General features: G+C 48.3%; 4 protein-coding genes across 4 annotated transcripts; 3 read left to right on the top strand and 1 right to left on the bottom strand.

Annotated features, from left to right (window-relative positions):
• The first annotated feature begins 536 nt into the window (after positions 1 to 536).
• EDB93DRAFT_1146250 (uncharacterized protein) lies at positions 537 to 2,866 on the top strand. Its single transcript, XM_041449491.1, has 8 exons — positions 537 to 860; positions 910 to 995; positions 1,044 to 1,061; positions 1,114 to 1,217; positions 1,265 to 1,287; positions 1,338 to 1,379; positions 1,434 to 2,138; positions 2,198 to 2,866. Exons 1-8 carry the CDS (start codon positions 745 to 747, stop codon positions 2,634 to 2,636), a joined length of 1,533 nt encoding a protein of 510 aa, XP_041307616.1. The 5' UTR covers positions 537 to 744; the 3' UTR covers positions 2,637 to 2,866.
• A 2,078-nt stretch (positions 2,867 to 4,944) lies between these two features.
• Positions 4,945 to 8,502, top strand: EDB93DRAFT_1226450 (SPX domain-containing protein; the record flags this gene model as incomplete). Its single annotated transcript, XM_041451222.1, has 15 exons — positions 4,945 to 5,148; positions 5,200 to 5,250; positions 5,303 to 5,739; positions 5,788 to 6,154; positions 6,207 to 6,231; positions 6,285 to 6,749; positions 6,799 to 6,905; positions 6,956 to 7,147; positions 7,196 to 7,235; positions 7,294 to 7,344; positions 7,392 to 7,793; positions 7,843 to 8,016; positions 8,067 to 8,239; positions 8,295 to 8,385; positions 8,443 to 8,502. The coding sequence occupies exons 1-15, from the start codon at positions 5,138 to 5,140 to the stop codon at positions 8,500 to 8,502; spliced, it is 2,646 nt and encodes an 881-aa protein (XP_041307615.1). The 5' UTR covers positions 4,945 to 5,137.
• Positions 8,503 to 10,304: 1,802 nt separating this feature from the next.
• Positions 10,305 to 12,793, top strand: EDB93DRAFT_1328425 (uncharacterized protein). The gene is made up of 2 exons (XM_041455119.1): positions 10,305 to 10,944; positions 11,019 to 12,793. Exons 1-2 carry the CDS (start codon positions 10,340 to 10,342, stop codon positions 12,496 to 12,498), a joined length of 2,085 nt encoding a protein of 694 aa, XP_041307614.1. The 5' UTR covers positions 10,305 to 10,339; the 3' UTR covers positions 12,499 to 12,793.
• A 742-nt stretch (positions 12,794 to 13,535) lies between these two features.
• EDB93DRAFT_1103997 (uncharacterized protein) lies at positions 13,536 to 14,448 on the bottom strand (the record flags this gene model as incomplete). Its single annotated transcript, XM_041447371.1, has 2 exons — positions 13,536 to 13,915; positions 14,031 to 14,448. 2 exons carry the CDS (start codon positions 14,446 to 14,448, stop codon positions 13,536 to 13,538), a joined length of 798 nt encoding a protein of 265 aa, XP_041307613.1.
• Positions 14,449 to 14,711: the final 263 nt, after the last annotated feature.

Here is a 14,711-nt window from a genome sequence, read left to right as displayed (position 1 = left end):
GGATTATGTAGTACGTTTCCGAGGGTGGGCTCATTTTTATGTAAAAATAAATAGAAAAGGGTGTCTCGAAGATGGAGCGGTTGATGTGGGATTCTGATGGCGGCCTGGTTGAACTCGTGGGCAGCTGTCCATGTGAGTCACTGGTCAAACATGACGCGAGTGTCGCATGGATCAGAGTACCTCTCGAACGCTCATTGCATCCAAAATTGGGGTTATTTGTCCGCAGTGTCTCCATGAAAATCATGGGTGAATGCTTCTGCCGGGATAGTGTGCAAACCTTGTTCGGTTGTCTTTTCGTCAAATGTGCCTGATGCGGCCGTTTAGTTGACAAGCTGAGTGCATGCGTGTGCCGTTTCCTCCTGATAGGCGACGGCTGCGCGTGTCTTGAAAGCCACTCGTCAAGGTTTATTACTATGTAGAAGAATTCTTTCTCGAGAAGGTTCTGATTCTAAATTTAGTTAATGATCGTTTTTTTGAACTTGCCGGTGCCGAGGGTTGCCGTCGGGGAAGCGTGCCTCGCGAGATTGCTTGGGCCGGTTCAACGCATGTAACAGGTCTATATACGGCATTCATGTAATGCTATCTAGGTATATATGTCAACTACTAGCGTCGATGGCAGATACTAGAGACGACGTGGCCAATATTATCATCACTTCCATCAATTCAATTCTGACTCAGACATAACTTATAACTCTTTCAAAATTATCTGCCTTTCCCCATCTCTTTCTCTTACCTTCATCCTTCATGGCATCTTCTCCCTCAATCCCACAGCAAGGTCCCCGATTTCGTCCGTACGCAAGTCCAAACCACCAGGTCAGCAAAGGTCGCTATATCACAAGCAATGACCCAAGAGGTTACATGTAAGCACCCCTTCTCTCTTCTCTCACACAACAACCCTCATCTTCTTAGTCCTGTATATGAATACCCGCTAAACGGTCAATGGATTATGATGGACATCGATGATGGTTACATTCTCTGGACGGGCATTTGGAAAGGTGAGACTTTCACACTCACATGCTCATCCATTTATTTACCTCTCTCAGCGCTTGGTAATTCAAAGGGTGAGTATGCCATGGTACTCCGCCTCAAACCTCTCTCTCACATGCAACAAAGCCGACATCGTGAAAATGATCGATTCACAGCCTGACTTGGCCCCCGTTATCCGCCGCGTGCGGGGAGGATATTTAAAAATTCAAGGAACATGGATGCCTTACGAGGTGAGCGTTCCCGCTTCCTATATAAAGCACTGCTCACTCCATATTAGGTTGCTCTCCGGCTTTCACGACGGTAAGTTTGCGAGCTCCATACCTACGAACACTATTTGATTTGGGTTTCAGAGTGGGTTGGCCAATCCGTGAAGATCTGGTACCGCTTTTCGGGTACATTTTTTTTCGCGCACTGCTATCCTACGACAGCTGACTCATTTTTAATAGGCCCACATTCCCAAGCACATGCCTCTCCCCAGACCAACCAGGTTATGGTCAAGTGGTATCCAATGCATCCGGCCGGAGGCGATCGCGCCGGAACAACCAAGTAGTCGCGCCTGCGCCACCTGTTCCTCGCGATTCGCAATCATCATGGGCCATCCCTGGGCCAAGTGCCCATACCAATCCATCAGCGCACTATCTGCCCCAAGGACAGCCCGCTTCCCTTCCATCGATGATGTACAGAGACCCGTCATCTTACTCCCATCCGCAGCCCACAAGTCTGCCCCTGCATATTTCCTCTTCTGCATCCCCGATCATGCGTGAGCGCTCAGCCCGGTCGCGGTATTCACCTTACCCTGCTCAACCGTCTTTGCCTACTCGCAAACCCTCTCTTGCGACTAGTGACTCCGTTTCGCTAGATATTCCTTCAATTTCCCTACAGGATATGCACCATGATAGTCGAAATGGCAAGTTTCCGGGGGACCAAATCGTGCTGCCTCCGATCCAACCTTTGGCTCCTCCTAGGCATATCAACACCACATCATATGCACTGCCTCCCATCTCTGCGCTAGAAGACTTGCGAGGGATTTCCACGCACGACTCTGCAGCTGTGCTGGAACGTTTAAAGATGAATGATGAGTATGCCGCGGATACCAAACACGAGGTTACTCAGTGGCCAAGGCAAAGATCAGTGTCTACATCACATCAGCGGTAATTATTTTTCGTACCTGCATCACTCACAATAATGATGACCCTTTTTTTTCTATCAGAGTACCACAAGCCTATCCGCCAAGTTCGTGGCCGAAACGCGGATCATCAGGCACACATCGTTCCTCCTTGGATGGGCCCTTGTGCGCGGAAACTTCAAGTTCATATCGAGCGCCACATTCGCCAGAGCTCAGCCAGAGCTATCATTCATCTCACGATGGAAGTTCCGTTGATGGCGCGTCTCCTGTATCGCCTACCACACCACGTTCTGTGGAAGTCTCGTCGTATAGATCGAGACATGTTGACCAGTTGTCACCCGGGAAACAGCGCGTGTACCCGGGCTATGACACATCGCGGCTGCCATCGCCTCCTGATGCGCAGAGGTACAGCCGCAAGTCAACTGCTGGGGTTGACCCTCGGCTATCCGCCTGTCGCCATTCTTGCGATGATGACGAGGCTGAATCTGATTCGTCAGTACGAGGGCCACATCGTCCGTGGTAGTGCGTTTGATATCGATTCATTCATGTTTCTCATTCCCTCATGGTCGTACATATTCACGTTCGTCCGCACTGTCGGCCTTAATCATCTTCCGTATTTGATTTTATACTGTCATGTTTGCTATCGTTGCATGGATTCAAGCTGCATTGATTTTAGTTGTAATATACCAGGGTCACGTATAATAATTTTACTTTGATAGGATGCACGGTTTTGGACTCCTTTTTCAGCTTCATTCAGTGCGAGCGAACAAAGGCTCAACTATTAGGTTTGGATGCCACGTCCGATTCCAACGTGGGTCTCGGGGGGCTGAACATTCTGATGTCGGAACTTCATCTGTGAAGATGTTGCATGTTGAAGAAGAAACCTTATCGGGAACACCATCCGAACGCAATGAAATAGACATGACAGATTCACGGGGTCGAGACATCGACCTGGATGACACATCTTAATCTATCTTAATCTTCTTATTCTCCACGATCACTCACTTGCTGGATCATGGGTATTTAGATCCAAAAAAAGGAGACTGTGTGGTATCGAAGGAACAATACGAAATTTTTTAGTGGCCGCATCGATGACAGAAAGCAAGCGCGTAAGCAGCGGGCTTTTCGCGGCTGTCAAATTCTGAGCTCGTAACCTGAAGGACCTGAGTCCGATACCAGATTTCTGGTTGCCCAGGCAAATGTCACGGTTGCGAATTAGAACACAAGCTGGTGTGTGGCGGCCGAAGCGGGAGCAACAGGGGTCTTAGTGGGGAAACTACATTCACAGGAGGAAACAAAAGAGGAGACATAAACGCAAAAACGCCGGGATTATTCGTGTGCAGGGTGCTATTTCAAAAGCGTGGATTAGGAAGGCCGGTTTGACGTTGTGTCAGGGACCGCAGTGCTACTGCGGTGCGACGACAGTTGGGCAATTCTGTAGCCTGAAGTGGATCGCCTGAGAAGGCTGATTAGAGCTGAGCGGTATGTTGGATAAAAATATGGCTCACCCAAGTTAGAACCGTCGAACATGCGTGAAACACGACTAAGATGTCTTGCTTCATTGGCTTGGCTCAGGGAGTCAGGGAGAATTGGCATGCGGGAAAGTGAGTCCCTGATTGCAATATGCTTAGGAAGTTTGATCACATGCTTCGAGATGCACCGCCTGCGCCTGCGCACTCACGGACCATGGAAAGACGATTGGAGATCTACGCCTCTGGATTAGTCGCGTCGGTTATATTCTCGAAGGTCTATAAATTCGATCATGCCGTGTAGAGAAAATGGACTAGATGTGCCTCGAGATCAATTGCTAGACGCGCGATGGGTGTTAGCTCCGCTATGAGAGATATCAGTTGAAATACTGTACATTGAGATTCTCAGCATATTGATAGTGCCTATTTTGTGTGGTCAGAAACGCCCACCCAACTGGTTCTGAGACAGGAGAGATGTGATGATAGGAGTTTTCACCTCGCCTTTTAATTCATGTTTTGAAGCCAAGTCGCGGTGCTACTGAATCACGGAATTGGCCAAATTGTTAGCTGTGGTTGCTCAGTTTACATGCAATCATGAAACACTTTTTTCCAACAGCTTCACCAACAAAAAAGGAATCGACATCTGGGCGGAAGGTGCCGGCATGACTACCAGAGTCTAGGCGCAAGATGTTAATTGATCATAGCAATCATTGCCCCATTATCAACTGATCACTGAGAGTAGTGAGACATGAGGCCAGACCATCTCAAAGGAGACAGCGGACATTGGCAGAAATTATCGCGTAAGATAAAGGCGAAGGAAGTTGGGTATGATGAAGCAAGGCATAGATCAAGAGATCTATGGTCCGAATGCGTCAATTCGACTGAAGTTTTCAAGTGCATGCAGAAGAGAACACGTCAAAGCACAATGCAACTGCAATGGTTTTCGCTACCTCAGCTCTTGGGATAATTCAGGGTTTCGAAGCTCGGCGATGAGCTTTTTTTGTCACTTCTGTACCGTCACCTGAAGAAGCACGCACTGATTTTTGTTCCGCCAATCGGGATCATACCGAGTGAGGGCATCGGAGCAAGTTGTTCGGATACCTGGTTCGACATTTGAGTTTCAGTGATAGACCTCAGGAGCTCAGTACTGCAGAGAATCTGTATGCTCAAACGCGCTCATACTTGGTGATACTGGAATTTGGCGCCATGCGCGCGTGGAGGATAAAGGTGTGGATGGTCAACGTGTGGGCTTAGCATACACATGGAATGCACGAAGCTCGAGCGTGCATTGCGCTGTTGAACGGGAATTGCCGCTTACGCGACAATGTTACCATTTTTGGAGTGTGTATCTGTACAACCACTCGGGCACCAACGTGACACCTAGCTTTGACTAAACTCACCGTTAGCGGCTATCTAAGTTCTAGCCACAGTGTCTGGACACTGGGTTTTGGGCCAGCGTAGAAGTGGGCCATCTACATCAACGGAGCCAGAAGAAATCCCGCTTAGGTCACTCGCGCCCTCGACCTTGAGTGGCGTGTCTCTTCAGGCATTTGCGATGAAATTCAGGTGTGCACCGTTCTCAGATTATAAATCAACAGTTTGGTGAGGATCTGCTAGCTCGGCGTTAAAATTCAATGCTGTCGCAGATTGGTGGGAGGAATACATCGCGTACGTTTGGTCCCTCGTATCCAAACGCAAATGTTCTTAATGTATCTTAAAGCTATGATGTCCTCAAGCGATACATTTATCAGCTGGAGAAGCGACAACAAGAGCCGGATGGTATAGAATCGTCTTATCATGACTTGGAGGCCAATGAACAGACAACCCTTGTCGACCACAGTATGACGTTTGGTGCGGACAAACTATTCAAGCCACTGCTTGACAAAGAGCTGCAGAAGATTGTGAAGTTTTATGAAGCGCAGGAACAAGAGCTTTTGAATGAACTCGCGGCGTTGGAGCAATCTATCACGCAGCAAGACGAGGCTGGACTTGAGGCAGGGCTCAGCTATATGGATGAAGATGAAGATGAAGAAGAAGAAGACGACGAAGAGGAAGATGAATACAACATGTTAACCCGATCAGATGACTATGGCAAAAGGCCCCGACGCAGGCGCCGCAAATCGAGCTCCGTCGGCTATGGAACGCGTTTTGCAACAGGTCTGCCTTGTAGTATCTTGTCATGTACAGCAAATACTGATTGAACAGGTTCTATTCGCGAGGAACCTCCGAATCGCCGCTTTAGCGTCTCTTCCAGCGAAGCGGGTGATCTAGATGCAAGTATCTTATCCCTTGCTCCGCATCCACGATCAGCCTCGCAGGTTGTATCCGGTTCGCGTCGTGCAAACACCAGCATGTCACCGACGGCAAGAGCTCGTAGCTTGGCTAGCCGGATGAGAACTATGAAGGATAGCACAACATCCGCTGGAGACACCATCTGGACCGCCAAGGGCAGCTATGCCTTGGATACTCGGTTACTCTTTAAGCGAAAAATCACCAATCTTTACGTCACTTTTTCCTCGCTGAGGTCTTATGTGGAGGTCAATTACTCTGGCTTTCGCAAGATTCTAAAAAAGTGAGTTAGTCCTATCTGGTTCGCGTAATATTCGTTGAAGGGGTTTCTGCAGGTATGACAAAGTAACGTATAGCGAAGTATATACCATTTTATCGTACCTCGTTCATTCATAGCTTATCGCTCCCTTCAGCTCAAAGACCGTTATATGGACGAAGTGGTCAAGACCTCCACACCGTTTACAGAAGAGTCGAAAGCCAGAATGTCGGATGCCATCGCCCGACTCACCGATCTCTATACCAAATGTGTGACAAATGGAGACAAGTCAGTAGCACAGCAGCAGCTGAAGTTGTACCAGCGCGAAAATATTGCATGGGAGCGGAATACAGTCTGGCGTCAAATGATCGGGCAGCAGCGACACGGTACTGTCAACGGTTTAGGTGTTCTCGTGGGCGCTACGCTGGTACAACAGGAAGAAAGTAGCCTTATTGATATCCCAACTCCTCTCGGAAGTCTGAAATTGACAAAGAAGAGGGTGTCGCTCACCCTTGCGCTAGCTGTTTTCATCGCTTTATTGAAGATGGACGTTGTTGCTGGTGAAGAGGCTAATAAGTGTTTTGCCGTCCTTGTATTCAGTACCATATTGTGGGCGACAGAGGTGCGCAATGTCCTCCAGCTTCCGCTTTTTACTTATTCTCGACTTTTAGGCAATACCCCTGTTCGTGACGTCGATTTGCGTCCCTCTCCTGTTGGTATGCCTACGAGTCATACGTGATGACAATGACACTGCTTTGTCAACGCCTGATGCAACAAAGTAAGCTGTTCGAATTTACCTTCTTCGAAATACTCAGTACATGGACCCAGGTATATATTCTCTGTTATGTTCTCGCCCACAATCATGCTTTTGATCGGAGGATTCACGATCTCTTCGGCCCTGAGCAAAAGCAACATAGATCGGATTTTAATCACGAGAGTCTTGAGTTTTGCGGGTTCAAGACCCAGTTCCGTGCTTCTTGCCTTCATGGGTGTTTCCTGTTTTGCGAGCATGTGGATCAGGTAGGTTACATATATTTCCGTTACTCACATGCTGTTAACGTGTTTCAGTAATGTTGCAGCTCCAACACTGTGCTTCACTCTTATCCGAGTAAATAATATGCGTTCCGCGCCTGCAGCAACAGTTGTCTAATTTTTATTGTTTTCAGCCGATTCTGAGAACGTTGCCTCCTGGTTCGGCTTTTGCGCCAGCGCTAATAGTTTGTTGTTTACCATATACGGGATCCACCACTCATGTCCCCAACAGCTTGCTATCGCTTTGGCCGCCAACATAGGTGGTCAGAGCTCCCCGATATCGTCTCCACAGAATCTCATCGCCCTCGCGGCGATGGATCCTAAACTTGATTGGGCGAGTTGGTTTGCTGTGGCACTTCCGGTGTCCGTAATCTCTATCTTGCTCATCTGGCTACTATTACTCGTGATGTACCGCCCTGCTCGTTCGCCTGACGGGGAAGGAGAGATCGAGATACGAACTATCCGCCCAACAAGGGAGTCCTTCACCCTCAAGCAGTATTGGGTCACGTTTGTCTGCTTATTCACGATTGTTCTCTGGTGTTTTGAGCACAAAATCGAGGGTCTTGTGGGAGACATGGGTATCATTGCTATTATCCCGATCGCCGCCTTTTTTGCCACTGGTGTGCTGAATAAGGTGCGTGGTGAATAAATTGGCATTATTCATACTAACCTACGTGCTCTAGGACGACTTTGAACAATTCGCTTGGACAATTGTTTTCCTCGCAATGGGTGGAATCGCTCTTGGCAAGGGTGTTACGTCTAGTGGCTTGATGGTGACTATGGATAGGGTAATCCATCGCCTACTCGAGGGTCTTTCCTTGTACACTGTCGTTCTTGTCCTCTCACCAGTCGTCTTGGTTTGTGGTCACATTTTGTGGTGTTCGCAGTTCACTCATACTTTTTCCAGATCGTATCGACATTTATCAGCCATACGATCGCAAGCGTGCTGTTGGTTCCCATCGCGAAAGAGGTTGGAGAAACCCTACCTGGCGATCATGCAAATCTACTTATTTTTATGACTGGTCTTCTCTGCTCTGTTGGAATGGGTATGCCCGTCTCTGGGTTTCCTAATCAAACCGCGTATGTCCATCACACGACCACTGCGAGTTGAACCTGACGCATTCTGAATGACCAGTGCCGCCCAAGAGGATGACCTCGGACGTCTTTATCTCTCTAATATGGACTTCTTGAAGAACGGCGTGCCCGCTAGTATTGTCGCCACCCTCGTACGTGGTATATCTTAGATCCAACGCCCATGCTCATTTGACAAAATGCACGTCTAGGTCGTTGCTACTGTTGGGTTCGTTCTCATGATAGCGATAGGGTATGTTCTGAGCGACTGATAATATATATATCATAACTGATTCACTTTAGACTTTGATCAATCCTTGGAGCATCACCATGCACGTGCACGGAGCTGGGTAATGTTCCCGATTGAGAGATACCCTGCGTGCATATACATATACCCTGCTATATAATTTACAGCTGTGGAACATTGATGGATTCTGAATGTCATTCATGTTTTGTACACTTTACTTCCAGTTCAAGTGTCTGATGAACAATACCACATGTCTGACGACTGACAAGAGGTGAGAGGGCAAGGATGAGACATACCGTTAACGTGCCTAACCACCACTTCAAGGTACGACCACGAAATAATTGCACAAATGGTATAGTTCATTAACAGTGTCTGCTCTCCGACTGCCCGTATTGCATTTGATCCAATGCACAGCCGCGGGATGCTTCTGGAGTCTAGACAGTCAGGTACGGAACCCATCTGTAAGTGCGAGATGGGGTTGTTGTCATCACACCCTCGTCCTTGCGGTATTTGATTTTCATATGTGCTGATCAGCGTCCCCTGCTGCGTTTCCTGAGTAGCCTTCCATCAGAGAAAGAGCCGACGAGTTGGCATCAGTGAAATAGTAATCAAAGCCAAGGCGAAAGTGACTAACAAAAAAAATCAAAGCATAGCAACCAAACTTGCCGTCATGATCAAACAGACTGCGCATGCTGGCATATCAGATTCAGTGTCCCTGTGTCTGTAGTAAGAGCACATGGGCTCTATGGACTCCATGCGGTGATGAAGTTTGAATTCCCGGTTCGAGCTTTCAATAGGTGGGCGTTGAAATCGGCGGGATTAGACCATCATAGTCCCTGGCCACTTTTACATGCTACGGAGATAGAGTTTCGATATCATTGACTTGTTCGTATGCGCCTTTGATGGAATCAAGTCGCACGCGCTGTTATGCAGCCTTTTACAGCCACTCCGTGAAGAAGGTTTGGTAAGGAATCGGAGGCCGGGACTGCCAAGCTACACGCCAGGAGGAGAATGCAGAATGTGAAGCAATTTTTGTACAATTCACATGTCCAAGTGATAGTCTCCGAAGTGTCGGGATTGGGCTTTTATGTTCTCGTTAAGCTCGGAGTTATAAAGTCATGCATTGATGGAGGATATCAATACATGGGAAGTATGCCTGGCAGGGGCCCTTCTTGATAAAAATGACCAAAATAGCCGCATCATAGCACATGTACACGAGGGGGAAGATTGCGAGGCATGCGGATGACACAACAACCTTCATCGTAGGAACGACTCTAGCATCAGGTAAGTTAGCTATATCATTGAATGGAAATATAAACAACGCACTCGAGCTGAGTCTGTGACATCCGATTTCCAGGAGACCATGATCTCGAATGGAACAACTTGCATCTAAGACTTGGTGGTTAGATGCTTTTGCTTTTGCGTACGCTACTGCCAGAGCATATGTTCGATTCGACCACTCGACGCTCATAAATTACTCACCGCCAGTGCTAGTGTCTTTGTTGAGAAAGTGATCATATGTCGTATGTTGCCTCTGTGATTTCATCCATTGATCATGATCGGACTCTCTTGAGCTTCAGTCAAGGATTTACTTGAAGTTGGGTGCCATCGTCCGCATCATCCACGACATCGTTCCAGTTCTGCTCAGACTAGTATCAGTCCCTCGACTCCGAGTTGGTCCTACGAGCTAGCTCTCTCTCATTGGTGACAAAGTAGCTGGAAAAAAATGAAATTAATGGCAGTAGTAATTTTTACGGTAGTAGTGAGGGCCGAGTCTGACTTGAGTAAGTCATCAAATCAATTTGAGGACTCTCACGTTTGTTTGTGAGGAATTTGTTCAGACACCGTCGTCGTCGTCCACGATGAACACGACTGCGTCTTCTAGTCCACCAAGAGCGGCGGTACCGACCAAGAAGCACCCTACAATCTTACCAAATGCACATCCGTATGCAATCAAGACGACGTCCTCTGCTGTTCTTTCACGTTCGAACTCATCGCCGCACTCATCACCCTCAGTCAAACATCATTATGTTCCTCCGTCGCCAACTCGCCCGAGGCATGGTTACGCGTTTTCCCTTTCGTCTGTTGAAGGTGTGAGCGTCAATGAAATCCCTGGACCTTCTCCGTTGCCTGTCCCCCTCTCTTTTCATTCCACCCCTCTAACACGTGCATCTTTATCTCTCAGTGACGACGCAACGCCTTCTCGCAGACTGAAGCGTGCAGACACGCTACCACCCTCTGCAAGTGTACCTGTTCTTAATAACAATGATGTTACGGAGGACAATGATAAGCTACCTCGCAACCCCAAGCACTGGTCCACTGACGACCTCGCTTTACATCTTGCCACTTCACTCCAGGTGGGCAGCCAGCTGAGCACCGAAGATCAAGGACATCTCATTCGTGTGATCAAAGAACAAAATTTTACCGGTAGAAATTTCTTGAGATTGACTGACGCTGACCTTGCAAGGTAAGTTGTACGTTCATGCCATCAGGTATTATCCCAATACGAAGGATTATCTGACGACTATCGTGTGCTTATAGCCTGTCTCTGACACCTAGTCAGCGACTCTATCTGCTCGAGGCTTCCCGTGCCTTGCGCGCAGATGTTCTCCGTGGTCGCATATGGATGGACTCATACCATTCTAAAGACATATCTGCGCGCTCAAAAGGTGTTTACACGCGATCCGTACGCAGCTCTAATTCGCCTTTCAACTGCGATCTGTATAATTTCTCCACTTCATCGGTGGATTTAATTCTCCCGCCATCTGCCTCCATAGGAGCTGATGGGGACTTTGCGTCATCCCCAGCCGTAACTTTGAATCGCTCCAACTCTGTCTCAGAATCATCCGCGCAGAGGTACAGAGACCTTGCACGTATGCGAGTCAGGAGACGTGGACAGGTTAAGGGTCTTGTTGATACTTGGGAGCGTGAAAGAGGTGCCGTCAGCGGGAGTGAAGGCTCTATGAGTGGCAGTGATGCCGATAGTGACAGTGATATTCCATCCGCTGAATCACCCGTGCCGCCTGCCCTTTCAAATTCGACGATCAATCTAATCACCCCGCCACCTCCATACACATCACTCAAGGATATAAGGGACGAACCGACTATTGAGGAGCTCTTGACGTCCTCTGGTCCTATAAAAGGTGCACGTGCTTGGGAAGAGGACTATGGGTTGGGAGAGACCGTCAAGCGGATCTCCGTTAGTGCGCCTGCCCCTTTGCCTTTGGCATCTACATCTCCGAGCGTGGCGGCGGCGGCGGCGGTCGAAATTAATCCCGACTCAAATGGGTCTTTAGCAGAATGCAGCCTCGGCAAGTTCAGTGACCTTGGAAACGGTCGAGCTAACACTCAGAAGCGAATCGTGACTGCGATATTTACCGGAGGTTCCGACAAGATGGACAATGTGTCAGACAGCATACCTGTGGACAACGTACCTCAGGCCAATTCAGATCCAGGGGAGGTAGTGAGCATCCTTGATGCAGTCGAGTCACCCGAAGGCATCTTCCTTGCGCCCGACCAAGTTGCAGCACCTTCCGATGATGATACTGTCTTTGCAATACTTGAAGCATCCATTGCGTCTACTCGAGCACAGCTTGAAGCCTTCCAAGCACGTCTGGAAGTCATCGAAGCACAGGTCGTGACCCAGGAAAGTTTCAGCCACGCTCGCCTTCGTCCTGAAGAAGCTCAGGAGCTACTCAATGAACATCGACCCATAAACCATTCTTGTACTCATGATTCATTCCCTGCTCCGGACGACATCGTCTTCTCCGGTTACCGTCTTGGTTTGAGATCATTCGCACGCTCAATCATTGCTCGTACATTGGGATGGTTGTATCCCTACTCTCATCCTGGTGCACACCCTCGTCCAGAAGTAAAGGCAACACGTTCTCAAAGGCTGAGCTTTTCCCTCGTACAACCGCGCATTTTACCCGAGTTTCGGCTATCCTACTTGATCGTGTTCTCTTTCGTGCTGTGTACAGCCGTTTTGCGCAAAGTAGGAAAAACAATGCGGAGGCGTTAATCCTGGTACCTATCCAGTTGATCTCCCATGAGCACTTCGATATTCTTGACATGTTGACCCTTGCTCTGCTCCAAACAGTTGTATATCATTCCTCGCAATACCGGTATCATATCTATCGTTTAGTCTCTGAGCTCTATCTAACCTTGCTTTTTGGTTTGTGCTTGTTCTCCTTTCAATTTCCTCCCGTTATGCCCTTCGCCTCATAGCACTCTACCCTTAGGATTGTTCACACCATTAACACGACATTCATAACTACGTTCTCTGCGCCAATACACATACATGTGCAAGACCCAAACAGCGCAAAGTACTTGCCCTCTGAACTGTTTCTTTGAAGTGTGAGAGTATGTATACACACGGCTCGCAATGTCTAAGGCTCCAGCAGAGTAACTGGCCGAACTAAGTTACATTCGGCGGGGGAAAGATCAACTGCTTACGAGTAGATATACGACAGTTTATATACTGTAGGGCAAGAATACTATGGAATCAGATAGAACCAAAGTAAATATGTTTGATCCAAGCTACCGTATCGTATGCGCCGAGAGGTAGTGATCGTAAGCTCATGAACACAAGTACAAGCATTGTAACACGTGAACAAATGTACGAAAGCATGCCGAGTCTCGTGAAAACTGTCGCGAAAGCACTGATCAATGAGTCCATAATATATCCGCACGTGTAGCGATCCCGTGTCATCATTAGTATGCCCGTGAAAGCAGGAAAAGCAAATGCGAAAAACGTCATCAGCGGTGAACATGTCGTCCCAATGGAAGCCACACGCCATAGTATCTGCTCTGTGTGTGTCAGAAAGACATTCCATCCCAGACAATGTACCGCTCCAAACACCACCCCACTGAAACATCCGGCGACGAATGAGATCAAACTCGGGCTATATTTCGGGTCATCGAATCTAAATGGAAGCGGACGCACTAGTGATCGGCGTGTATGTGAACTTGTACGCAGCTAAATCAGAATAAGTCCTGCCAGGAATATTGATGACATACTAGTAGTAATTATTTTCCAAGTTGTCACATAGCGAAGGATCAGCCTTCCGAGTTCCAATGAACAATATAAGGACGTCGTATGTCCTTCGGCTTCTTCCACCAAAAGGGGTAGGCAATGCAGGCCAGAGCGGCTACGCCTAGGGTGTCAATTTCGAGCAGCGTTACCGGGAGGCCCTGGGCAGTACGGGCGATGAGCTGGACGACAAACCACACCAGCTGGAGAATAGCAATGCATTTGTATAGCCCATCGCCCTTACTCCGGTCTTCGATTTCTGCCTCCGTAATGACAGGCATCTCCACGTATCCCTTGTAGACAAACTCCCGGAGTTCACTGGGTGTAAGAGTGGCCCGCGGCTCACCCTTGACGTACAGCACGAATCCACCCATCAATGCGAAGAACCCGTGCGTCAGTGTCCATTCTGTGAATTGCACCAGTTTAGCGTTAGTTTTTTCAAGACAATTGAAGAGTCTGGGTATGCGGCTGACCGGTGCGTGGACTTCTGCTTGAATTAAGGATGTCACCAAGTGACATACCAGTGACTGCCCGCTCGCTCTGGCATATGGCTTGATCGTCGCTATGGGACTGGGCGCGTTGAGCACCAAAGCCACGATTGAAATCCATTGCAGCTCTCTGAGCATAGTGAAACTGCGCCATGGCCCAGATGGTCATGAATTCAGGGATGAACAACGCTACAACCATGAGGCATAGACGATAGAAAATAATGAGAACCACCCCATCGTTAACACCCGGAATGTTTGGATGTATGGCAGTCCATGTGCAGGCAAACAAAGTTAAGCCACAGCTCAAGAGAATGTCCCACAAGGTTCTGGTATCGGAGGGTGAGAAGTTGCTGGAATCAAGTGTATGGATATAGGTATCGTTGAGACTTGGGAGTGAAGCGCAAACAAACGGAACGCAGAAGAGGACAGCGTAAAGTACTAAGAGGGTCATCGAGTCGAGGGAACGTCAACTGCTCATTCTGCTCTCTTATGATGGGTGTAGCCACGTGTATTAATCCATGCACGAGGCGTCAGCTGGGCCGAATGCAAAACTTCTTCACATATTCCCGCTGCGGTTTATCGCTATAGGCTGACCCGCGTTTATCTAGGAGGTCGGAGATGGCTTTTGGGGTATTGAGGGATTGGTTGAAGATGCGGATGTGTGTTATGGGTACACAGTTGCGTGTCCATTTGAATGCGATGAGCCAGGGTTCT

The sequence above is a fragment of the Suillus bovinus genome, assembly GCF_016758785.1.
Source record: "Suillus bovinus strain UH-Sbo-P2 chromosome Unknown EDB93scaffold_28, whole genome shotgun sequence".
In the NCBI taxonomy this organism is placed as follows: domain Eukaryota; kingdom Fungi; phylum Basidiomycota; class Agaricomycetes; order Boletales; family Suillaceae; genus Suillus; species Suillus bovinus.
Note: the sequence above shows the minus strand (reverse complement) of the source record. Positions and strands in the feature narration are given on the sequence as shown.